This window comes from Panthera onca, chromosome X, assembly GCF_046562875.1.
Source record: "Panthera onca isolate mPanOnc1 chromosome X, mPanOnc1 haplotype 2, whole genome shotgun sequence".
NCBI classification, from domain to species: Eukaryota; Metazoa; Chordata; class Mammalia; order Carnivora; family Felidae; genus Panthera; species Panthera onca.
Genome location: NC_138357.1, coordinates 97,900,611 through 97,928,238, shown reverse-complemented (window position 1 = coordinate 97,928,238; position 27,628 = coordinate 97,900,611). Strand labels below are relative to the sequence as shown.

General features: G+C 37.3%; 1 protein-coding gene across 1 annotated transcript in view; it reads left to right on the top strand.

The window, feature by feature from the left end:
* Positions 1–27,628, top strand: part of CFAP47 (cilia and flagella associated protein 47) — a 544,336-nt gene that overhangs the window by 455,926 nt on the left and 60,782 nt on the right. Inside the window, exons 59-61 of the mRNA XM_081794138.1 lie at positions 20,107–20,266; positions 22,399–22,493; positions 26,877–27,029. Coding sequence (XP_081650264.1) covers positions 20,107–20,266; positions 22,399–22,493; positions 26,877–27,029 — 408 coding nt within the window. The remainder of the gene's footprint in view (positions 1–20,106; positions 20,267–22,398; positions 22,494–26,876; positions 27,030–27,628) is intronic.

The window sequence follows — 27,628 nt, the reverse complement described above, 5'->3', positions numbered from 1 at the left end:
TGATGGCCCCTGCAGCCACCAACCCACTTCTCTCTTTTTCTTTAAAGAAAAATTCCTAGGAAAAGTTTTCTGTCCTTACTGTCTCTGCTTCCTTTTTTTTTTTTTTTTTAAGTTTATTTATTATTTGGAGAGACAGCATGCGTGCACATGGGGGACGGGCAGAGAGGCAGAAAGACAGAATCCCAAGCAGGCTCTGCACTGTCAGCGCAGAGCCCAGTGCAGGGCTAGAACTCACAAACCATGAGATCATGACCTGGGCCGAAATCAAGAGTCATATGCTTAACTGACTGCGCTACCTAGGCTCCCATCTCTGCTTCTTTATCTCTATTATCAATTCTCTTATTCACTTCAGTGAGAACCTAATCTTAACAACTCAACTAAAATTGCTTTTGTCAAGGAAATCATGACCTTCATGTCCCAGAATCTACAGGTCAATGCTATGTTCTTATCTTACTTTATCTGTCAGTAGCATTTGATATAGTTGACTCTTCTCTCCTTGAAATGTTGTATTAACTTGATGTTTGGTTTTCCTCCTCCATCATTGTTTAGCCCTTGTGAGTCATCTTTTCTGTCTTTTATCTGCTATGAGAACTCTAGGTGTTAGCTTGATTTAAGGCTCAATCTTATCTCTTTCCCAGTTATACTATCTTCCTGGCCATTTTTATAGGCTTGTGGATCCTATCTATTCATTGTAAACTCCTAACTTATATCTCCAACTCCAGAATTTCTCTTGAGTTTCAACTACTTATTTTTTTCTTCACATGGATATCTAGTAGGTATCTCTTACTAAATAGTACTCTTGATATACCTGTCCCCTCACAAGCTAATTTATTACTCAAAGATTTCTCCATCTGAGTTAATGGCACCATTATTCATCTAGTTCATCTTGCCAAACACCTAGGAGTCATACTTGATTCCTTTTTTTTTCCCTTGCTGCAAAATCCCAGACTATCAGTGAATGGTGATCACAAAGCCATAAATGTGTATCTCATTTCTGACTCCTTTTTTCTACCTCCACCACTTTTACCTTCATCTATATCACCCGAACTACTACAATTGCCTGTTTTATTTGTCTTGCACTCTATACTCTGATCTCCTCACAGAAGAGAGTGGTCTGTTGTAAAACATAAATTATGTCCTGTCATTATGTTGTTTTAAACCTCCCTGTGTCATCCAGGGCCATTTAGATTTAGGTTTGGGGGCACCTGGGTGGCTCAGTCAGTTAAGTGTCTGAATTCAGCTCAGGTCATGATCTCGCAGTTAGGGTTCGAGCCCCACATTGGGCTGTGTGCTGACAGCTCAGAACATGGAGCCTGTTTCAAATTCTGTGTCTTCCTCTCTCTCTGCCCCTCCCCCACTCATGCTCTGTCTCTCTCTCTCTCAAAACTAAACATTGAAAAAAGATTTTAATAAAAAGATTTAAGAAAATAAAAACCTTTAGGTTTTAAACCTCCCAAACTTTGGGAGGCGAGGTCAGAGAGGCCCCCCATTATCTGGTCCATGCTTTTTTTTTTTCTCTGACCATACCTCCTCTAATCTCTCCCACACTTCACTTAGCTGCTACAACATTCTGAACTGATTTCTATTCAAGAGTTTAAATTGCTCACCCTTCTGCTTGGAACACTCTTACCACATCTTCTTGATTACCCACCTCTAAATCCCTTAAATGCCTCCATTCAGTGTCTCTCTTTAGAGAAGTTTCCCTGAAAACAGCCTTCACTAATTCTCTTCCTAAACAATTAATTTAAAACCTACTGTGTAGTTATCTACTTATTTACTCCTCTTCTTTCCCCCACTTTATATTAAGTTCCACACCACAAATGATATTTTATCTCACTCCCTACAGTATTCCCAGCAACTAAAACAGTGCCTTGTTCAACTCATTCATATACTAATATTTATTGAGAGCTACTATCTCCTAAGATCCTGTTCTAAATTCTGTTGATACAGCAGGGAGCTAAAAAGACAAAAATCTCTGCCCTACTGGGATTTACATGCTAGTAGGAAATGACAGGCAATAATCAAATAGGATGAGGAGAGAAAATAGGTAGGGGAGGGGGATAAGGCAGGTCGTGGTGCTAGAGGTGCAGGGCTTTTTAAATTTTTTTTATTTATTATTGAGAGAACACAAGGCGGGGATGGGCACTGAGAGGGGAACAGAGGATACAAAGTGGGCTCTGTGCTGACAGCAGCAAGCCTGGTGTGGGGTTCGAACTCACAAACCATGAGATCATGACCTGAGCCGAAGTCAGATACTCAACCAACTGAGCCACCCAGGTGCCCCTGGAGGTGCAGTTTTGAAACGGGTCATGAATGAATTGGCCTGCAGAGATGGCTATAAATGGCTGATAGAGTCTCATCTGAGTCTATACCGTCTATGTCTTGTGTAAAACCATAGAATACTTAGCAAATTTATGTATCACAAAAAGCAGGAAGAGAAAGCCAATATGCTAGAATGCTAAATGGATATTTAATCCCACTATTCCATAATGTTTGGCTGAAGTTTTTAAGACAAAGTATTAAGGAAATAATAGAATGTCTGCCATGTGAGTGCAAAGCATCAGTAGCATAAATTGAATAGGGTTGTGTGCAGCTTGGGAGCACATTTTTGGTTTTGTCTTAATTCTTTTTTTTTAATATTTATTAATTTATTTTGACGGGGGGAGGGGCAGAGAGAGAGGGAGACAGAGAATTCAAAGCAGGCTCTGTGCTGCCACTGCAGAGCCCGATGCAGGGCTTGAACTCACGAATGGTGAGATTACAACCTGAGCCGAAGTCAGACACTTAACCAACTGAGCCAGCCAGGCACCCCTTGTCTTACTCAATTCTTGATAACATACTTTGTAGTAAGATTATCTCAAATTTAAAGTAAGTTTGAGCAAAATTGCTTTTCACAGGTGTTAGAAATAGGTAATTGTTCCAAATCGCTTTGCACAGATTAGATCATACCTGGATAATTTGGGTCGGTTAAACAGGCCAAATATTAAGATACTGGACAATAAAATGCTCCTTTGCATGGATATTGAGTGATGAAGGGTCTTTTGTCATATCTTAGGAAATGGCTAATAAATACCTGGTAAATGGCTAGACAACTTTGCTTATAACCAAAACCTCCAACAAGACATATTGTTTGGATTTACATTGATGCTGCAGAAACCACACGTAGTTACAGTTGTGAAGAAAGAGTGAAATTAGAAATTTAGAAAATCTTCCATTATGGATAAGGCAACAACAGTCCACATGTTACAATTTAGGTAGAAATGGTGATGTCCCAATGGGCAGGTAGCCATGGAAATGGGAATTCAAGGACAGTATTTGGATACCCAGGAAATCATTCATTATAGGTGGAAATATAACATACAGTTGACCTTACTGGTTTGGGGCTGCCTCTTGAAGGACTTCAAAAAACAGTCAAGACAGGGGCGCCTGGGTGGCTCAGTCGGTTGAGCGTCCGACTTCGGCTCAGGTCACGATCTCACAGTTCGTGAGTTCGAGCCCCACGTCGGGCTCTGGGCTGATGGCTCAGAGCCTGGAGCCTGCTTCCGATTCTGTGTCTCCCTCTCTCTCTGCCCCTCCCCCATTCATGCTCTGTCTCTCTCTGTCCCAAAAATAAATAAACTTTAAAAAAAAAAAATTAAAAAAACAGTCAAGACAGTCAAAATCTTGAATCTTTGATTTAAATAACTAGCAAGACATGACAAATATATAGAACCAGGTCTAGTGTTTGAGGGAATAAATGATAGCATGGAAAAGTGACTTTTCCAAATGTGGAAGATGGAGTTTAATATTCTATATTGCTGCTGCTGACGGCAGAACTTCGACCAGAGACTGGTAGCTCTAAGCAGTGTAACTAGGGCCTAAAACAATGAAAAACCTTCCAATTTTGTTTCATGAACGAACTGAGTACCTTAAGAAATAAGAATCCCTCATCAGAGGATGAGTTTAAGTGGTTGCCGAGGGGCCATCTTCCAAGTACTATTTAGAATATGTTCCTATATTCACTGGCAGGTTATATGTGAGGACCATTAAATTAGAACTCAAAGATTCTGTCATTCTGTGTTAATGACATTAATAAAAACAGACCTATGTAGGTTTGTTTGCTTTTGGAAGAGCTATTCTCATTTTGATGCTAGGTTTACAATATTTTGTCTTTCTTAAAAAACTGGCCAGGTTTGGGGGCGCTTGGGTGCCTCAGTTGGTTGAACATCCGATTTGGGTTCAGGCCATGATCTCACAGTTCATGAGTTTAATTCCCACATTGCGCTCACTGCGGTCAGCTCAGAGAGAGCTTCAGATCCTCTGTCCCTCTCTCTCTCTCTCTCTGCCCCTCCACCGCTCATGCACTCTCTCTCTCTCAAAAATAATCATTTTTAAAAATGGAAAGCATTTTTTCTTAGGTGCTAAAAAAGCCATAAGAAAGAAAAATTTGGAATAAAAGTGCTCAGATAGTGAAGTAAAAGACAAATTATATACTTTTTGACTACTTTTGGAATCAAACAAGGTGTGAGAGAGTAAAATTATGTTTTGTAATGTGGAATATACTCTTTCAAGTTTTATTGGTCTAATAATGTTTTTATTACGTTGGGATCAAGGATCAAGTGCCTGTCTTAGGAGAAACATGATAAAACATGCTTAAAATTGAGTATTTATCTACCTCCATAACACAGAGAAGAAATCAGGGCAAAAACACTGAAGGTCACTGGCGTAGAATCCAGTATGAAAAAACATAGAATGCACCAGCTTCTATGCAAGAGCCTCAAGAGATGGAAGCTGTAAAGAAAGTGTTGTGAGATAGTAAAGGTGGTGACAGTTTTAGCACATTGGGTCACTTTTGGAACACTTAATGCAATTGTGTAGACTTTGAATTTTTGTTTTAATTCTTAGAGTCTGTTAAGTGAAATATGTTCTATGACATATTTGGTACATCTCATGACATGTTTGGTACATTCTAAAAAAAAACAAAATTTCTGCTTTATGCTATACAAATATTATATTTTTCATTGTTTTTGTATGAAAAAATATAATATCAGACTCCAATTCCAGAATACTTATTACATTCAGTGAGATTGATTAAAATTTTCTATCACTTTGAACTTTAATTTCAAGCAAAAAAAAATTCCAGAAATAACAAAGTATGTTGGCTCAGAAGAGTTTAAAATGAAAATCAATATGCATCTGTCAAATGTAATCAGAGCTTTATCTGATATGTCAAAAATCCAATTACACCTGAACTGAAATTGTTAGTTTTTTTCTTCTTCTTCTTTTAGCTGTCAATGCTATGTATATTTAAGTCTAAAAGTAAGATCAAATGCATATAAGTTGTCATGATCTCCATGAGTAGGAAATAAGTACACAATTGAAACTCTCTACTGTCACCAGCTCTGTGGGCAAGTCAAAATTTAATCTTACAGAGGGATTAGATTTACTTTTTTTTCAGCTATATCCTAAAAGGGACACAATGAATGCATTTTATGAAAACATTCATTCCAGGATTTCTCTATTTTGACTAGGCATAACCACTCGTTACCTTTTGCTACTTGTATTCTACCTGAATTCTGGTAGCTATAATGGGTTTCCTTTCCTGTGCAACTTGGCATATATTGGACTCCCTGACCCCTTGATAGGAACAGAAGAAACCATCATTAAATGTTATTCATTTTATTATCATATGTAAATGGGATTGTGATATTTATCACAGCTTCTATCAGGAAGAAAACTGATAGAAGGGAAAAGGTAAGTGGGAAGACACCTTGCAGACAAGTACTCACTTCCTGAGTACATTAGCAAAGTCTCCACATTTGACATTACGGTTGATCCTCAAACAACATGGGTTTGAACTGCTCAGGTCCACTTACATGCAGGGTTGTTTTTTTTTTTTGTTTGTTTGTTTGTTTTTTACAGCGCAATATTATAAATGTATTTTCTCTTCCTTATGGTTTTCTTTCTTCTTTAATGTTTATTTATTTTTGAGAGGGAGAGCTCCAACAAGGGAGGGGCAGAGAGAGATGGAGACAGAGGATCAAAAGCAGGCTCCACACTATCAGTGCAGAGCCTGATGTGGGGCTCAAACTCACAAACCATGAGATCACAACCTGAGCTGAAGTGGGATGCTCAACTGACTGAGCCACCCAGGTGCCCCATCTCTTCTTTATGATTTTCTTAATTACATTTTCTTTTCCCTAGCTTATTTTATTGTAAGAATACACTATATAATACATATAACACACAAAATATGTGTTAATCGACTGTTTATGTTATCAGTAAGGCTTCTAGACAACAGTAGGCTCTTAGTAGTTAACTCTTTAGGAGTCAAAATTTATATGCAGATTTTTGACTTTGCAAGGGAGTTGACACCTCTAGCCTCTACACTGTACAAGGTTCAGTTGTAGTTGGTTACTTGTGAGGGCTGAGTTTTAAGAAAGCTGAGTTCATGTATAGCTAAATATATGCATATAGTTTAGGTAGTTAGAGAGTGTTGAATAATCGGTGGACTATTGTCAAGCCATTAGCAAGTCCTTATATGTAATATATATTTGCTAAATTATCTGATCTTTCCCATTTCCAAAGTCTCATCCCCAAAGATAGGTGGAGTGTGAGATCTTACCACCACCATTTATTTGTCTCCCATGTGGAAGTATGTAATTATCCAGTTAGCCCTCTATATTTCTGTTACCATATGAACACCAGTTCTTCTGAGTCACCCTCATTCTCAGCATTTCATATCCCCAAGAGCAGTGCATCCACTTTTTATTTTGGTTTTTTATTTAAATTCCGGTTAGTTCACGTACGGTGCAATATTAGTTTCAGGTGTACAATATAGTGATTCAACACTTCCATACAATATCCGGTGCTCAACAGTACATCCACGTTTTTTTATCACAGCATCCTCTCCTTTCCAAACTCTAAGACTTTACCACACTATCCTCTAGAATTCATGATTTGTCTTAGGGAAAATACTCTCTATCCCCAAATCAACTTACCTGAATGTTTCCTGTATCTTGAAACTTGACCCTCCTCTGACAAGATACTGTTTCCCTGTAATTAGAAAAATCCTCATCAGCTCTGTGAAATACACTGTTGTTGTTATTGATAGTCACATTGAATATTCTTTTTAAATTTTTTAAAAATATTTATTTAGAGAGAGAGAGAGAGAGAGCATGCGTGAACAAGTCGGGGAGGGGTAGAGAGAGGGAAAGAGAAAATCTCAAGTAGGCTGCACACTGACAGCATGCAGCTGGACACGGGGCTCCATCTCAGGAATTGTGAGATCATGACCTGAGCCAAAAAGAGACACTTAACTGAGTGAGACACCTAGGCACCGGATAGTCACATTGAATATTCTAATTAGTTTATTTATATCCCTTGATTTTTACATGTTAATGTTTACCAATATTTTTGTCATTCCAAAAGAAATTATAGAATGAAGAGAATTGTAATATAAAAATGAAAGATCTGTCTTGAATTGTCTATAAATATTGAAACAATTCATACATAATAAAATGCTCCTATCTATTGGAAGTCTGATTTTGCCAAGACAGCATAGTCCTTTTCTTCCCACCCCACTCTAGCCAAACATCAATGGAAAAACTCCCATGTGCCCCACCCTGATAACCTCAGGAAGGCCTAGTAGATAAATGATTTTCACCCTCCCACCTTCCTGCCTCACAAACATCACACTCTGATTGCCTTCCCCTCCCCCTTGCCTGTCTGTTGTGTTGATAAGGCTAAGCAGCAAAACTAATCTGTCATTCCCACCGGCTAAAGTGGGCGATGCTCCAGTTGCCTCACCACAGTGGTGTTGGTGGAGCCAAGAGAGGAGCTTATCTTCTCTTTATTCCCTGGCAGAAGCAGGTGGAGTTCAAACTATCCCACCAGGGAGGTGTCAGCATTGTTGTAAGCTGAGAGTGTGTCCCCACCCAAGAACAGTGAGACTTAAAGAGCTGGTGCCTGGAGGATCTAGTCACCTCTACCTACACCTGTTGTCAGTGAGACTGAGCAAATTGGTGCATTTTGGGCTAGTAAGCAGTCCGATTTCTTCCCATTGGTGTCAGCAAAATCCAGTAAGGTGTACAGCAGGGCCAGCAGCCACTCCTATTCCATCCTATTCCCTGGAGTCAGTGAGATCCAGTGGGGACCACAGTCTACTCCCCTTGTAAGCATCAATAAGGTAAAATGAAGTGATGTGAGGCAGGGTAGTTGGCATGTTGCTTCTCTTCTTTCCACATGTGAGCCAGGACCAGTGGAGAACTGAGCCTCCAGCCCCACCTAGCATCAGTGAGGCAGAATGAAGTGGTGAGAGGTGGAGCTAGCTGGCACTCTGCTTCTTCCCTTCTCTTTTCTTCTCTTGGTCATTTCTCTCGAGCCCATCAGGGAACAGAACCTCCACTCCACCCTTCTGCAATGAGGTGATGTAAATCAGTGCCTCACATTCTGCTTCAACAAATAATTTTGAATTCTCATCACACAAATGAAAGAACAGAAAATCTGAGAAAAAAAATCTGAGTTAAAGAACCAAATTGAAGTATTGGTAATGATGAAATACATTAGGTTAAATAGATATCTCGCTGGATGTGATCAAGAGGAGAATGGAGATGATGGAGAATAGAATCAGTGACTGTGAGTACAGATCAATAGAATCTACACAGACTGAACAACAGACAGAACATAAACTGAAAAAAAAATACACAGAGGTTCAGGGACATGTAGGAAAATAATAAAAGAGATAACTGTCATATCAGAGCCCAGAGGGAGAGGAGAGCCTGTGACTGATACACTATTCAGAGATATAATATCTGAAAACTAGTGATGGAATACATAAACCTAAAGATTCAGAAGGCTAGTAAACTCCAAACTGTTTAAAGCAAAAAGAAGTCCATAGCAAGACACATCATAATTAAACTTCAGTAAACAGAAGACAAAGAAACAAACCTTGAAAGTAGCCAAAGAGAAATAGTGCATTACTTACAGGGAAACAGCAATTCAGATGACAAGAGATTTCTCATCTGAAACCGTGGAGACCAGAAGGAAATGATACATAATTTCCAAGTACTGAAAAGGAAAAACTGTAAACTGTAAATTTTATATCCTGAGACTATATCCTTCATGAATAAAGAGAAAATAGACATTCTTAGATGAGGGGAAAGAAAGACAATTTGTTATAAGCAAATCAGCCCTTAAAGAATGGCTAAAGAATATCCTCTAAACAGATAGGAAATGATAACATAAAAAGAATTAGAACTTCAGAAAGTGAAGAATATCAGAATGGGTAAAATAAATATTAATAGACCCTCTTACTTCTTTTGAGTTCCTTAAATCATCTTTGCTGTTTGAAGCAAAAATTACAAAATTTTGTGATATGGAATCTATTTATCTATTTATCTATTTATCTCTATCTCTATATCTATAATCTATCTAGAGAGAGAGAAGAAAGTCTTAAGATAATTATATTTGAAATGTGGAGCAGATAAAGAGATCTAAATGGAAATAAGGTATATTAACTATATTATTTTCTGTACTTTTGATATTCTGGTGTCTGGGACCTTGTTGGGACCTGCCTCTCCCAGGGTTAGCTAATTCCTAAAGATAGTAAATGAGTCTTTTGGGAGAGCACCTTCTGTATGCAAACCAGCAAATCTAGAGCCTGTGCCTCCCACATCTCTTCTATTAGGCTTTTACGTTCTAGGCCAATATTCTCCTATCCTTATCACTCCAGGGTTGGGAACCCCTACACGCCAAAGCCTACTGAAATTACTCAAACTAGTCATTCCTAAACCTACTTGGCCTACTTACCCTACCTTGCCCATTACTTCCCATGAAAACCACAATAAAGACTCTCACCTGTTCCCTGCACCTCATGACTGACTGTGGTACTTCTTCATGTGGCACTGCGTGGCATGGCACGTCTCCTGTTTCTAGGGGTAGGTGAGTATAAAAATTTCTTCATGACAGTCATTTCTGTGTCTGCATGTGTTACCACATGTGATTAAAACAAATCCTGGGTTCGTTTTAAAATGTACGTTACATACACTTCATTCAAAGTAGCTAAACATTGTTACCTGTGGAGAGCAATGGGTTGCATATGTATATTAAATTATCACTTAAAAGAACTAAGATGGGGCTCCTGGGTGGCTCAGTCAGTTAAATGTCCAACTCTTGAGTTCAGCTCAGGTCATGATCTCACAGCTTGTGAGTTCAAGCCCCATGTGAGGCTCTGCACTGACAGCGTGGAGCCTGCATGGTATTCTCTCTCTCTCTCTCTCTCTCTCTCTCCCTCTCTCCCTGCCCCTCCCCTACTCTTTCTCTCTCAAAATAAATAAATAAACTTAAACAAAAATAGAGAAGAACTAAGAATATAATATGAATATACTCAAAAGTACCATAAATCAGTTAGAATCCTAAAATATGTTCAAGTAACTCATGACAGTGTCACCACACATAACATAAGACATGAAAGAAATAAAGTAGTGTTACAGGCATCTGTAAACACATAAACCCAACAACTTAGGGGGAAAAAAAATGATCCATTTCTAGTGAATACCAAACTGCTAGAATTCACCAAAGATGAAATAGATAATATGAATAGTCATATAGCTATTAAAGAAATTGAATTCATAATCGAGAAACTTCCAAAAAGAAATTTTTAGGCCTAGATGGCCTCAATGGCAAATTCTTTGAAACATTTTAAGAATTAACATTAATCGTTCTCAAACTGTTATAAAAAAGAAGGAGGAGGAGAAGAAGAAACACTTTAACATATTCTGTGGCCAGCATTACCCTGACACAAACCCCAGAAAACCATAATCAAAGAAAACTACAGACTAATACTGTTGATGAAATTAGGCACAAAGATCTTTAACAAAATATCAGTAAATTGAATCCATCACCATATAACAAAAAATATGCCCACAACCAGATGGGGTTTATTCCACATAGAAAGGCTGGTTCAGTATTTGAAATTTCATTAATGTAATCCACCCTGTTAAAAAGATTAAGGGGAGGGGTGCCTGGGTGGCTCAGTCGGTTGAACGTCCAACTTCGGCTCAGGTCACGATCTCGCGGTCCTTGAGTTCCAGCCCCGCATCAGGCTCTGTGCTGACAGCTCAGAGCCTGGAGCCTGCTTCGAATTCTGTGTCTCCCTCTCCCTCTGCCCCTCCCCTGCTCATGCGCTGTCTCTCTCTGTCTCTCAATAATAAATAAACGTTAAAAAAAATTTTTTAATTAAAAAAAAGATTAAGGGGAGAAGAAACTGCATGCCGATCAATATAAAAAGCATTTGAATAAACCCAATATCAATTTCTTAGAAAACTCTTTACAACCTAAGAATAAAAAGGAATTTTCTCAACCTGATAAAGAGCTGACTTGATAAAATGATAGCAAATGTTGAATTCAATTATAAAACATTGAGTACTTTCTCTCTAAAATAGGCAGCAACACAAGGATGCCATTCTCATCACTTATTTAGCATACTACTGGATGTCCTAGCCAGTACAAAAAGGCAAGCAAAGGGAGCAGAAGGCAAATGGAATGCAAAGGAAGAAATAAACTGTCCTTATTTTCATATCACATCATTGTCTGCCAGGAAATCCTAAGGGATCTTTAAAAAAAAGAAAAAGAAAGATTTGTAGAAGGTGAGTTCCGCAGGGCTACAGTAAACAAGAACAACATAGCACACATGCACAGATCATATTTATATATACTGGTAGTGAAAACATGGAAGCTGAGAGTAAAAACATAACACCATTTACAGTCTCTCCAAGTAAATAAAATACTTGGAAATAAATCTAACAAAACATATATATGACCTATAAACTGAAAATGACAAAATCAAACAAAATATAAAGAAATTGAGAGATAAGCTGTATTCATGAGTTGCAAAACTCAATATAGTAAAGATGTCAGTTCTATCCAAACTCATCCACAGGTTTATAATGCAATTCCTGACAAGATGCTCACACCTTCTGCAAATTTAACGCACACAGTGCTAAGCAAATAGTTCTTATATTTCATTAATAGCAAATTCCAAAGGAGGAAAAATTAATAAATTGGACATCATCGCACTAAAATATTTTCCTCTGTAAAAGCCCATGAGAAGGTGATGAAATGGAAAACTACAAACTGGGAGACAGTGTTTGCAAAACTTGTGATAAAGGGTTAGTATCTAGAATATATAAAATGTACTGAAAACTCACTAATAAGAATACAATTAAATTAAAAAATGATCAAAGAACATGAATACGTATTTAACCAAAGAGAATATACTGATGGTTGGTAAGCACATGAAAAGGTGTTCAATACAATTAGTCTTTAGGGAAATGCAGAATAAAACCACAATGAGATTTTACTACAAACACATTAGAATGGTTAAAATAAAAAACACTAACAACATAAAATGTTGGGAAAGATGTAAAGAAACTGGATCGCTCATACACTGCTGGTGGGAATGGTAAGGGTGTGCAGAATATTCATGGCAGATTTATTATAATAGCCTAAATCCGCAAACAACTTAGATGCCCTTCAATGGGTGAATGGTTAAACAAACTGGTCAGTCCATAACATGAAGTACAGCAATAGAAAGTATGGCAACACAAAAGAATGAAGCATTGATAAGCACAACTTGATTGAATGCCCAGGGAATTTTGCTGAGTGAAAAAGCCAACCTCAAAAATTTACTTATGGTAAGATTCCATTTATTTAACATTCTTTATGTGAAAAATTTATGGAAATAGAGAATAAATTAGTGGTTGTAATGATTCAGGGATGGAGTAGGGGTTCATGTAGGGTGTCTATAAAAGGTCAACCAGAGGGATCTTTGTGGTGATGAAACTTTTCTATATCTTGTCTATATCAATATAAGTATTTTGGTTTTTATATTGTTTTATAGTTTTACAAGATGTTACCATGAGAGATAACTGGGTAAAGGGTACATGGGATCTCTCTTTCGTTTTCTACAACTGCGTGTTTATAATTATTTCAAATATTTTTGTACTGTATATGGATGACATCATGTTATAAGGGAATAGTCTAAAGGATAAAGACATACACTGTGTTTGATATCTGTAGTAACTAAAGATGTTATTTGCAGTAATAATATGTTTTTGAAACTATTGCTACTTATGAATTAGAGACTATCTTTAAGAGCTCAGTGCTTAGTGACATTTACTGTATGTGCTGCTGCCTAACGTAAAGCATGCCCAGTTCTCCAGATAATTATCATGAATGTTTATTAAATTATGTCAGCAGCTGAGCATGATTTCACATTTTTAATAAAATTTCTCTTCCTATTATGTCAAATGACCAATTTTTCACACAAATAAGCACAGGTTCCAATCACACAGATTTGTAATTATGATTTATAGCATAAAGCAGGTGGATTTCTTAGCTAGGCAGTGAAACTACTAATTTTGTTGTAAAACACAAAGCTACAGCTTTTCTTATGCACAAATATCTGGATGCCTGCCCCTTAGAAAAGTCTCTATAACCTGAAATTTAGACCCACTTATGCCACTAGAATATTTCCATGCAGACAACAGAAATTGAACTTATTAAAATAGTTTATAAGGACTGGGCTTGTAAAGTGGAACCCAAGGCACGGTGCCCCCTTTTTTGGCAATTTTATGCAATTTTGTTAGTTGCAGAAATACAGGTAAATATTCTAAAAGAGATTCCTGTTCCTGTCCCCCTGACTTCCTGGAGGCCCAAGGCTCAGTCTTCTCTTCATTTCTATCCATGCTCATTCTTGACGAGATCTCCTCATTCAATCACACATGAGATTCTAAGAACTTCTAAGTTGATAGACCCAGCTTCATCCTCTCCTTAAATCCAATTCATATAGCCATGCGCTATCTCCACAGTGCCCGCTACCGATGTCCACAAGGCTTCTCAAACTTCCTTAGGTGCTCTGTGCAAATGACACTTTATCAGAGAGGCCTTACTGACTCTCTCACCCTTTATTGTTTTATTTGCACCATACATATAAATACATTTTATTTATTTGACTCCTAATGCATTCTGGAATGCATGACTCAGGAAAGCAGGGGATATATATTTTTTTCACTATTTTATCCCTAGTGCTTATTATAGTGCATGGCCCACAGTATTTTTTGAATGAACAAGTGAAAGTATAAAATAATGTAGAATCAATGTATACTGTACAAAATGGGATTATGTGGATGGAACTGGAGTAGTACCTTCACCATAGCAAAACCTTGATATGTATATTATATTAGCTTCCTTTTTCATGAGAGGAAAATCTCGGAAATTGAAGTAACTTTCCCAGTGCTAGTGAGTAACAGAGCAAAGATTTAAACTTCTAAAGCTCATGCTCTACACTGTATCATAGAATATTCCTGCAGGTAAGGAGAGAGATCTTACACACACATACATACACATATGCATGTTTGCACACACCCATACACACACACACTACTTAGCATGGTGCAGGGGCAAGGAGGACATGGTAATTGATTGATAAGGTATATTTGCTGTAGTAGTAGACATTATTTTATTTTAAAATTTTCTGTGGGTAATTTTAATTGAAATTAAAAATAGGTACTTTCCAAGAAAATATTCAATTCCCTAAAATTAATTTTTTTAATCTTATCTTTTCTATTTTATATGTTTTCTATTTTCTATGTTTATAAGGAAACATGTTATCATAGGGTATTACAGCTGGAAAGAACATTAAGGTATTCTGTTCCACACACTCCCGTAAAGCTCAAAACCCCACTGTCATCACTATCAGTGTTTGTGTGGCATGTATTTGATGGCCTTCAATCATAGAAAATTCTCTCCTTCACTGTGTGTCTGGTCGGGAGACTCTGATAGTGAATTTTTCATTCATTTTGAGCCGACAATGAAGTGTTTACATGAAAATCAATATTTTCTTTAAGTATTACTTTGTTTTTATTTTTGCTAATGTATTCTTGGATTTAAAAAGCAAACACAAAACGTGAAGTTACAGGTGCTTAGTTCATGGTGTAAAATTTACCTTAGCAATCATATTTGTGTTGAATAACTCCAAAATCTTTTAAAACATTTTATGTCTCAAACTTAACATTTTTTTTCTAGTAAGCATGGATTTGTATCTTTTCCCCAGTTACCCATTTTATCAAATATAACCTTCCACTTAGTGCTTGCTTTTTCTATACTAGCCCCATTGATAGTGTCTTCTTTGGACAACTTCATTAAAGCTCAAGCATTAGCTAGCTCGTCAAAAGATGGAGTAAAGCAGCAACAGGCTTTAATCCTTCACAAAGGAAACACAATCTCTGAAATGCTTTTCTTGCCGTTCATTAGATGCCCCATTCATTTGATGAGGTACACGTAGGAAGGGAAGAATGCTTCATCTCTAGCTTTTCCGTGATTATAGCAGCCAAATAACAGAGTCAAGTTTCTTCATCTGCCCTATGTTTTGAGAGCCTGGAATTTGAATTTCTGTAAGCAAATTCAGTGGTATCCCATGCCTCAGCCTCTAGCATAACAAAAGAAAAGGCAATTTCATGCATTAGTTTGCTAGGACTGCAATAACTAAATAGTAGACTGGGTGGCTTAAACAAGATAAATTTATTTTCTCACAGTTCTACAGATTAAGGTCCAAGATCAAGCAATCAGTGGCGGGGGGGGGGGGGGGGGGGTGGCTGGTTTCTTCTGAGGTATGATTGCCTTCCCACTGTGTCCTCACATGGTCTTTCCTTTGGGGTGTGCACATACCTGGTGTGTGTCTTTGTATCTGACTTTGTATCTGACTTTGTATCTGACCTTTTTATAAAGACACCAGCCATATTGGATTAGGGCCCACTCTAACAGTCTTATTTTAACTTAACCACCTCTTTAAAGGCCTTAAGTCCAAGGCCTTAAGTTCTGAGATACAGGAAATCAGGACTTCACCATATCAGTGCCATTATTAATCATAATTTAAAGATATTTGAAATCAGTTATTGAAAGTATGAAGTATCCAAGTAGAAAGTAGATAGATTTCATGTTTGAAAATGGTTGATGAGGGGCGACTGGTTGGTTCAGTTGGTTAAACATCCAACTCTTCATCTCAGCTCAGGTCATGATCTCACAGTTCGGGCCCCTTGTCAGGCTCTGCGCTGAGCTTGGAGCTTGCTTGGGATTCTCTCTCTCCCCTCCCCTTCTCTCTCTCTCTCTCTCTGTCTCTCTCAAAATAAACTTAAAAAAAAAAAAAAAGAAAATGGTTAATGAAAAGTCATGTTCATCTTGTACTCTTATTTAAAATTAAAATTTTAAACTTGTACTCTTATTTAAAATAAACCACTATAACAAAAATAATAGCATGGCTCAGAGTGCTAATATGTTTCATAGTATCTCTTTGATTACCTGACATGGGCCATTTCTAATGCCATGCTAAATATTAGAAATTATGCTGTGGGAAGCAGTAATGTCATACCACTAAAGTGATTAAACATGACTCTCCCAGGATGAAATACTTCCATTACTAAAATGAGGATTATGCTCATTTTACTCTCTTGAGAAGATTTTCTTCTAAGAAGGCAGGAAATCTCATAGCCATTAAAGCATTGTACAACTTCTATATTTCAAATGGGAGATCAGTGCATAAATATTTCTAACACCTTTAATCAAAAGAGCAATCAAAATAGCAGTTTTAAAATATACTGAATAAAATTTGAATGCTAAGTGCAATGAGGCCATAGGAGATTTTAAAGGTAAAACAGTAATATCACGCTTTGTAACGTTTCCCAGACACTAAGCGTGAAGTACTATCAGGGTTTTGAAAAATTCTATAAATAATGTTAAACCTCTCATAAAATATATAAGTCCATAAAATTAATTATGTAAAATAAAATGTGCATTTTTAAAACCCTTATTAGGGTTTCAAACCTCAAGAATGATAACTGTAATGGAAAAAAATAAATATGGGTGCAGTTAGTTTGTGTGCTTCCTCTATGGAAATGGAATAAAACAGAGATAGGTTCAGAAAATATTTTGAGTTTAGAATATGTTTATCAACCTAATGAGTATAGTGATCATCATACTAGCTGGATTTCCTAGTCAGAAGATAGAAAAAACTAACATGGTTTCTCTCACCCTCCTGCTAAATACATATGAAAATGCCAATATAAGACTCTAGCAAGTCTGAAAAGTAAAACTATCTGAAAAGCTCTTCCAAGAATTTAGAAGCACGTCATGCAATGCCCAGATGAGAAATATAAAATAAAGGCCATATTCTTGCCCTTGGATGGATCATGAATAGACAAAATGTCAGTGATCCCAAAAGTATAAATGTAGGATGATTCCATTAAAAGTACTATTTGCGGGGCGCCTGGGTGGCGCAGTCGGTTAAGCGTCCGACTTCAGCCAGGTCACGATCTCGCGGTCCGTGAGTTCGAGCCCCGCGTCAGGCTCTGGGCTGATGGCTCGGAGCCTGGAGCCTGTTTCCGATTCTGTGTCTCCCTCTCTCTCTGCCCCTCCCCCGTTCATGCTCTGTCTCTCTCTGTCCCAAAAATAAATAAAAAATGTTGAAAAAAAAATTAAAAAAAAAAAGTACTATTTGCTACCCCATCCATTTCCTGGAACTAACTGTGTATTTCAAATGTAGAAAAATTATTTTACAAAATGAGTTGTAGGAGGAGTCAGTTAGTCCCACTAGAAAATAAAGCATCTATAATTACGACAATGTGTCACTTACTAATGAAGAGAAAGACCAAAGAAATCTAAGGAATCCAGGAAAAGAGTCAAATATGTATGCACATGCCATGAAGGCAGCATTGCAAATCAGTGAACTTTTAAATAAGTGAGTTTGTATAAGTAGTCCCCCATAGGAAATCGGTAACCTTGGAAACGTTCTTCTTCATTTCATACGTATGGATAAGTTACCAACGGATCAAAGAACCATAAAAATGAAAGCATATAGGTATTAAGAAACCACGGGTAGATTTTTTAGCAGATAGAAGTGAGAACAGCTTTCCTGTCTCTACTCAAAGTGTTGCACAGGATAGTGGGAAAACCACGAAAATAAAACTCGTTTGTGAGACACAAGATGAACTTGATAAATTCTCAAAGTTCTTGTTGATGTTAAATTTTAGTGATTTCATGTAATAACAACACAGTGCTTCTTACTATTCAAGCATATAATAATTAAAGAAACTTATGATCACTTCAGCAGAGAACTGTGTCTACTTGTAGACTGCTAAAACATTATGGCTGCAAATAGGCTATTGGATTTTTAATTAAATGGGCTTATTTATCATAGCACTGTCTTTCCACACTTTCAATACAAACATTATAAGAAAGCATGGTGTTGGCAATGAATTACTCTTTTGTATCTTTGTCTTGACTCCTTATATCATCTAAATGTCTAGGTTTTATTTTCAGTCATTCTAAAATCTATTTTTACTGATAACATAAAATTTTGTAAGGGTAAATGATCACTTCTTAATTTGATTTCCTTAGGGATACAGGGATGGTTTATTTAATGCCGCTCTTACTCTTTTTATCCTATTCCAGCTCTTGCTACTTTTATCCATTTGACTGCAATGATTCATTAAACATCTAGAGTTCATAAGGATGACGTTGAAAGTGACAGACATTGTTTAGATGTCTTAGTAAGCCACACAGTCTTTCTTTGGGACTTTGGCAAATTGTCTCAATTCCTCCACCTCTAAAATAAGAAACATAGTAGCACAGAATTTACAGTGATTTTCTGAGAATGCAGTGAGATATTGTGTGAAAAATACTTAGCACAGAGCCTGGCATATAGTGAGTACTCAATAAATACTAAGTGGTAATCATATTAGTTATTGTTATTAACTATGATAGGAGACATAAGAACATTTTCATTTCCTGAAGAACTAAAATTTAAAATTTGAAAATTTGGGGGCACCTGGGTGACTCAGTCGGCTAAGCATCCAACTTTGGCTCAGGTCATGATCTCACAGTCGTGGGTTCAAGCCCAGCGTCAGGCTCTGTGCTGACAGCTCAGAGCCTGGAGCCTGTTTCAGATTCTGTGTCTCCCTCTCTCTCTCTCTCTGCCGCTCCCCTGCTCATGCTCTGTCTCTGTCTCAAAAGTAAATAAACATTAAAAATAAATAAAAGAAGAGAAAAGAAAAGAAAAGAAAAATTTGTAAGAATTTGGAGGCGGGATGTTTTGCGGAGGGGCCATTTTCTGTTTCCTTTCTTGATGTCTTTAATAGTTTAGTGCAGTGTTTTCATCTGAGACAAAATGGCTGAAAATCATTGATTTTATAACAAAGAATTTTTAAAAAACAGTATGTAGTCAGTAATCTTTTATTTTCTTATAAAGAAATAGTGTTATTCTTCAAAATAAAGGAGGACATCCCAGTACTTGTCCAATAGGTAGGATGTGCATGTTTTTTTCCAAGTGTGGTCACATGACCATCTGCTTCTGGATTCCGTGAGGAGCTACTTACACATGGAGCTTTTGGGCCCCAGCCCAGTCTGAATAAATCAGAATATATAGTTGGGGCTTAGTAAGCTCATATCTTACAAGTTTTGCAGGTGGTTCTTATGCAGAGCAAAGGTTGAAAAAGTCAAATCCGTTAGAACACAAGAAAATGCTGTTGGTGTTTCTGTCTTCTGGTTTTTACAACCTGGCCTTTCTTTCACAAATAAGCTTCAGCTTCCCTCATGGATCAAGTAAATAAATGAACAGGTTGCTGGTAACAATTTTGGTGCTCCAAGCAGAAACCTGGCACTGTTATGGTCTAGAAAAAAAAAAAAGACAAAAAATTAAAGTGTCAAAAATTGCAGTACTTTGGCTTTTGGAAAATGTAGTAAGACTTGAAAAGACTCATGGGTTTTATGGTTCTTTTATCACTCTGGGAAACACAAGCCAGAATTCTCAACATTTCCTCATCCCTTCCAGCCTCTTCAGGAGAGGCTTCTTGCCTCAGGTTAAAATGTGTTTTTTTAATAGCATTGATGGCATTTGAGGAAAATTAGTGAAGCCAGTGAAGTGCCCTTATTATTTAGCATAATGCATTTTCTTGTTCCGAAGTGATTATGAAAAACTGATAACCAGTAAAAGAATTAGGAGATTATTTTCTGCTGTTAAAATTATACTCTGAAAATGTTTACCACATTAAAAATTAATTGTGTTTTTTACAGGAATCACATTGCCTCCTAAAGAGAATATAGATATCCCAGTGTTATTTATGCCCAACACTATGAAATTACACAGAACAATGGTCATTGTTCAAATGATGAGGGCAAATAGAGAAAGTTGGCCTATTGACAATTTTGAAGAATTAGACACAGAAATGAAAAGGTAACTTATATATATTTATTTTTAATTGTTTTATTTATTTTTGAGAGAGAGTGCACAAGTGGGAGAGGGGCAGAAAGAGAGGGAAACAGAGGATCCCAGTGGGCTCTGCACTAACAGCAGCGAGCCTGATGTGGGGCTTGAGCTCACGAGCTGGGAGATCATGATCTGAGCTGAAGTCGGATGCTTAACCAACTGAGCCATCCAGGTGCCCCCAAAAGGTAACTTTTAAATAAGGACATTTAAGGAAAATGATTTTATTTTGATTGGCATTGACATGATCACTTTCCTTTCTGTGTTATGTAACGTAAAGTCCATGATTTTAAATTCTCTGAAGTGTTGACATTTATATGTTCGGAAGAGGAAAATACATTTGTTATATGGGCATAGTATATATCACTTGACGTTCAGAGTGATTTGAAGTTCAGGGTGATGAAAAAGTCAACCTTAAGTATCATGTCAGTGAATCACAGAGACGTGCAAAGGACTCCTTTTTGACTGGGAAAACAGTTACTGCTGAGACACCAAATAATAAATCTCTAGAGAACAACCTGAAATAGCTTGTCTTGGCCAACTATAGGACTTGTGATACTGGCATTTACCAAGTGATGGCACTGTGCCAGGAGGTATGACACCCTGAGCAAACACTGGCCTGACTACTGCCATACTGTGTCCTTGCAGGATGTGGGCCGCCTGTCCCTTCTTTACTTCACTGAATTTTAAGCAAACTCCAATAATGATCAAACTATGTTTTCTCTGCTTTTATAGTTTAATTAAATAACAATCTAGAAATCTTAATTAAAACAAAATTCTTCCTATGGGTGCCTATTTCTTTTCCACATTTTTTTAAAGTTTTATTTATTTATTTTGAGAGAGAGGGAGAGCATGAATGGGGGAGGTGCAGAGAGAGAGAGAGAGAGAGAGAAAGAGAGAGAGAGAGAGAGAGAGAGAGAGAGAGAGAGAATCCCAAGCTGGTTCCATGCTGTCAGCACAGAGCCTAGTGCGGGGCTCTAACTCACAAACTGTGAGATCATGACATGAGTCAAACTTAAGAATTGGATGCTTAACCGACTGAGCCACCCAGGCGCCCCTCTTTTCCACATTTAAAAAAATTCTTGGGTTGCCTGGGTGGATCAGTTGGTTAAGTGTCTGACTTCATTCAGCTCAAGTCATGATCTCACAGTTCATGAGTTTGAACCCCGTGTCGTGTTCTCTCCTGTCAGCACAGAGCCCACTTCCCATCCTCTATTCTCCTCTTTCTCTGCCCCTCCCCTGCTTGCATGTGTGTGTCCTCTCTCTCTCTCTCTCTCTCTCTCTCTCAAAAATAAACATTAAAAGAAAATTCTTTCCTGTGAACCCATTAGTGTCCATTCTGCCACAATTTTTACCATTCCTACAGTCAGGACTGCCTGTCTATTTGTGGATCCCAATGTAAAATGAAAATGTGGGGGCCTTTGTTCAAAATGGTTAAGAATTTCAAAGCACTTATCGCTATGTGTTAAACACGCATGGACCAATTCTAAACATGGGGTCCTCGTGCTATTTGTTGCACAGGTCACATGCTCATGCAGCTGGTCCTGCCTGCTGTGTCTTATGTTTCGTTTCTAACAAGAAAAGCCCATTTCAGCAATGACCAGAACCATGTCCTAGTACTGTTGTCATCTTGATGGTTTTCGCAAATGCCCTCTTTCTTTTAGCTGATATCCCCCCAAAAGTAAATTCCTTGTCGCCTTCTGAAGTCCTGTACTCAATGGCATTTTTGTGTTTTATGCCTCACCTGTGCAATTTAGAATACAACCCACAGGACCTGTGTTACCTCTGATAAATCATGTTTTAGTCATATCAATAAATGCCAATACTGACTTTTAAAAGTAGGGGGAAAGTTCTTCAATTTTAACTTCCATCTCATGATGGTTGTGTTACATTTTTCTTTGTGATAATTTCCCAGGGTTTGCTTTGACATGTTTATAACATTTGCAGAAAATGATTTGTATTTCATAGTTTTTCTCTACCAAAGTTTAAATTCATGAGCTGTGCTAAAATCCCATTAGGTTAAAAATGAATATTCTCTTTTATGCTAGTATTCAAAGTGTTCATAGTTTTTGTTCACTCTTCCTCATTTAATTTCTCATTAGAACAATGGGAACAGCAAGTGGAGAAATCCCAGAAATACACTGGATATACCCTATTCTTGGACTCCCACAGGCACTATATCCTAAATGCCCTCCAGGTAGGTATATTTTAGAATCCGGGAATACCAGGATTCAAAGGGATCAATCATAGAGGTTCCCTTATTCCCACCTCTTCTTATACAAGTGAGAGGATGAAGGTGCAAAGAAAGTCATGAACTGAACAGCCCTACTGATGGGAGCACTGGGACCGATTCTGGTCTCCTCACAGTAAGTCCAACGATCCTTCCACCAAACCATACCATGTCCTCTTGTTCTTCCAGTTGGTGAAACCTAGAAATCAGCTAAGATTGCAATAACATTAGCTTCAGGCCCCTGTAGCCCACAGTCGTGAGGCCCCCAGAGCCCTGCTCTAGATCTATCCGATCCTCAGGTACTTTGGTTCTTGGGTCACATTGTTTGCCAGATTCCAGCTTCTGTGCAACTTGAAGTCTCATCCAAGAACCATCCAATGGGGACACTGATCCCTCTATTCTCAGTTGTCCCAGACACTAAACTTGTACGATGTCCTCCAAAAACCGGTCAGAATGTACTCAGGGTTTCTAGGAGGTTCACTTCACTACCATATACACAACATAAAATCCCTCCCTTAAAAGGCCTTTCTCTTTCTCAGTGAGCTCTCTTTTTCTCCACATACTCCAAACTTCTCTCAAGCTTCCTTGTGTTCTCTTTCCTCAATACTCTTCTCACTTCTGCATTCCTAGCTTTTCTCATTTTCTTCCCACAGTCAGCCTAAGAAATGCAATTCCTCTTGGATATCCATAAAGCAACCTCTTACTAGGCCTTAGGCATAGTTCTTCATAACTAACGATTGCTGAATTGCTCAGCAGCGCAAAGGGATATCTGTTTTGGAGCCCCCCCCACCCCCACTCGACCAACACAGATGAGCTGAAAGCAGTCTTGAAATTTTGAATTTTTCTGCTCCTTCTGATACCAACCTTTGGTAGTGAAATAGAGTTAGTCTTCTGCTGGCGTATATTATGTCACCACACTGAGAAAGAAGAGAAAATACTAACTTTTGCTTGTGGATAATAGCGTTTCCCTGGATACATTGAAGGCCAAGGTTACATATTTCCTTGTGTCATTTAATTTCAACGGGAGTAAAAATCCACATATCTAGCAGTACCTTTGACAGTAAATGTCATTTGTTTTACTTGAAGTATTTTTGCTCTTGAGTTAAAAAATTATCAACACATAAATGTTTCAAATATACTAAATTATCTTCTGACTGCTTCACAAAATGCCAAAACATTTCTTTTATTTCCTTCTAGAAGAAAATTGTTTGTATACTTTCCATAGAGCTGAACGGTTCAAAATTTATGATGCAGTCATCTGATCAAAGTGATGTAATAAAGCCTAGACATTACTCTGTTGAAATACTAAGAGCAGCGTTGCTGATGTTGATGGCAGACACAGTTTTGTTTTTCCCAGATTAAAGCTTTAAAGCAGGCTTTTTTCTTTCAGTCTGAAACAAAGCCTATGCAAACATAAAGGCATAAATTTCTTGCACAGTTTTCTTCAAAGAAAGTTAAGCATGCTGCAAAAACAGAAAGGCATTTTCCATCAAATCACTTCTCTTGGTAATTACTTGATTTTTAAATTAAGTATGAGTTCTATAAATAGTCTGTGTCGCGTTAGCACAACCCCGTAGTAACATCAGTGTTCTGAAACAGATTGTATGCCAGTTATTAAATCATTTTAGCAGAATTCTAAAGCCTATTCTAGTAATTATTTTTATCTACAAATGCCCTTGAGAAGAAAAAATGAGTACAATTATATAAATACATATTGCTTCCTTTCTGTACAGTCCATCCTTCATTCTTATGAACACATCAGAGATAACACATTGCTTTCTCTGCTCAGCTGTATCACCATCGATGTTTATTGTTTCTCCTCTGTTTTTATGTGTCTGTCATTCAGGTTATTCTTAAACCCAGGGTACTTTTGTCATTCTATGAGCCACCTTTTTTGTGTGTGTATTCCTATCTGCTCCTATCCATTGGGACAGATAATTGGAAAAGGACTCCTCTACTGTCACAGTGTGAAGACAATGGAATGTGAATCCACTGTGATTGAGAAATCCGTGCATTGCCAGGGCACTAATTTCCAAAGGACTTAGAGGGACAAGACCAGTGACATGATACTAATTGTAACTTTGATCACACTAATTTCCAATTTAATGCTTTAAGACTGAAGCTAATTAAAACCAAAGAAGCTTGTACATTTCCCTCAGTCATGTCAACCCTCTTAATCCACATCTTGTATTTCACTACTTATTCTAAGTCTAAAATGTTCAATACCAACCTGCAAATTTTAGAATTAAAAATAAATTGATGTTATATATTTTTGTACTATAAATGTGATATGTATGGTGAAAACACATAAATTGGAGGACATTATCTAGTTGTACAGTTTAGATGATTATAGTATTATTGGTGCCACACAGTATAGTGCAATACATTTTAAAAGCTTTTTTGGGGGTGCCTGGGTGGCTCAGTTGGTTAAGCATCTGACTCTTGATTTCGGTCTGGTCATGATCTCACAATTTGTGAGTTTGAGCCCCGCATCGGGCTCTGCAATGTCAGCGCTGAGCCTGCTTGGGATTCCTTCTTTACTCGTCCCCTGCTCACTCTCTTTCTCAAAATAAATAAATAAACTTTTTTTAATAAATAGGCTCTTTTATATTATCATTCCCTTTTATCCCTTATATTAAGTTTATGTTTTATGTGCATCTGAAGTGATAAAAATATAACAGTTAATATATTTTTGAGAAACAATATTTTTATTTATGTGGATGTCGGTTCAGCTTTTGGCTTTGTCCAGCCAAGCCGAGGATGGCAGAAAGGATTACTCAAAGACTCTGTACAAGTCAAGAGAGGTGAGAGGGAGGCAGAGGGAAGTCTCCCCAAGCTGCTCTCAAGCTCCTTATTTATTTATTTATTTATTTATTTATTTATTTATTTATTTAATGTTTATTTACTTTTGAGAGAGAGAGAGAGTGCTCAAGCAGAGGAAGGACAGAGAGGGAGACACAGAATCCAAAGCAGGCTCTAGACTCTGAGTTGACAGCCCAGAGCCCAATGTGTGGACGCGGGGCTCAAACTCATGAAGTATGAGACCAGGACCTGAGCCTAAGTCAGATGCTTCACTGACTGAGCCACCCAGGTGTGCCAAGCTCCCGCATTTATTGAGCATACATTTAGGGAAACAATCAGCAATATGTTGGTGGGCTATGTGCCAGTAAGAACATATAGAAAATGTCAGAAAGACAAGTTAAGACCGGGTAAAATATTCCATATGATAACATGGCCTAAGGAATTTATGAGCATAGGCAGGACCTAACCCCTAGATACACATTAACCAGGTAAGCAAGGCATGGCTGCTGTTTTCAGCAAGGCCAGAAAGAAGTGTTCTGCTTTGCAATGTATTCCCTATAATCTCCTAACCCAGGACATAGCTATTTGATTTCCCACATGTGGACTCTAGTATACTTGGCCCCATGATATTATAGAGCTAATGCCAAAGGAATACATTAATACTCCGATGTGTAATGAGTAGTTGTACATAGAAACAACATTTTGGTTTCTCACAAGATCACTGACAACTTCTTCTATACTTGATATAAGAAAACATTGAAATTTAATTTATATAAAAATATATAAAGTTTTAATGCTATATGTTAAATTAATATGTAATTAAATTTTAACATTAATTTTAAGTACTTCATTAAATTTTATTTTTATCTGTTAGTGTATTTTTTGTAAAGATTTTATTTTTAAGCAATCTCTACACCCAGCATGGGGCTTGAACTCACAAACCTGAGACCAAGAGTTGCATGCTCTACTTACTGAGCCAGCCAAGCGCCCCTATTAGTGTATTTTGTAAATTTAAAGCAATTCACAAATGAGAATCAAAATATTTTACTGAAATGATTTAAACATGAATTTTAAGGTACAAGTGAATAAATAGTAGGAAATCTTTTTAAAGTGTTATTACAAAATAAATGTTACAGAACTTATTTTTAAAAATGATTTGAAGGTGTTTGCTGTAATATAATTTTATAAGTAGAGTTTGGTAATTACCACAATGAACATACAGATAGCTGAAAAATTCATGTGTTCATGACTACCAGTTGAATTACTGACATAACTAGGTCAGTTCCTGAATCAAATTTTACATCCTAATATACTCTTCTGAAATGCAGTGTGTACCTTCCAGTACCTCTTGTCATACTATTTTTATATATTATTTAATATTCTTATTTGCTTCTAAAATGTCAATGTATATACATATTGCATGACTGTGTGTGGTATGTGTGTGTGTGTATTAATGCCAGACACAGTAAGTCAAAGTATGCTAAAGGATATTTTTCATGACATAATTCATTTTCTTCCATCTCAACTGGAAATATTTCTCTCCTGTAGTTGTTATAAAATGTCAGTCCAGGAAGCGGGTAGAAGAGGAAGTGGAAGTCACGCTGACTGGTGATTTTTTTGGAGAAAATCCTATCTTAGATTCAACAGATTTTGTAGTGATTCCAAAAAGAAATTCATGTAAATTTGACGAAGATGTGGACGGTAAGAAAACGACAGTCATGGATATCAAAAATGGTAATAAGTAAGATTCAGTTTCCTTAAATTGCAGGATTATTCAGATACATGAAAATCCATGCCCAGTATTTTTCAGTTACAATATGTCATTAAACAGTGCCCCGCAAGTGTTCAGTGATGTTTGTTTTCTTCACATAGTGGCTATTTCCAAAAGGAAAATAATTATAGTTGTTAATGGATTTATAAGAATCAGTTATGATTCTGTCATCAGTGAAAAGAGAAAAAACTGTAGAAACTGTAATTTCCATGTCCCTTCAATTTTTTATTAAAGTTTATTTATTTATTTTGAGAGAGAGAGAGAGAGCAGGCAAGGGGCAGAGAGGGAGAGAGAGAAACCCAAGCAGGCCCCACACTGTCAGCGTGGAGCCCGACTCGGGGCTTGAGCTCAACTCCGGGCATGAACTGGAGATCATGACCTGAGCCGAATCAAGAGTTGGACACTTAACCGACTGAGCCATCTAGGAGCCCCAGTGCCCTTTCAGTTTTAATCTCTTCCTTTACTCTCTCTTTCTAATTTAAAGAACATGATTCAAGTCATGTGTTGCAGCTTTAAATTCAGAAATACA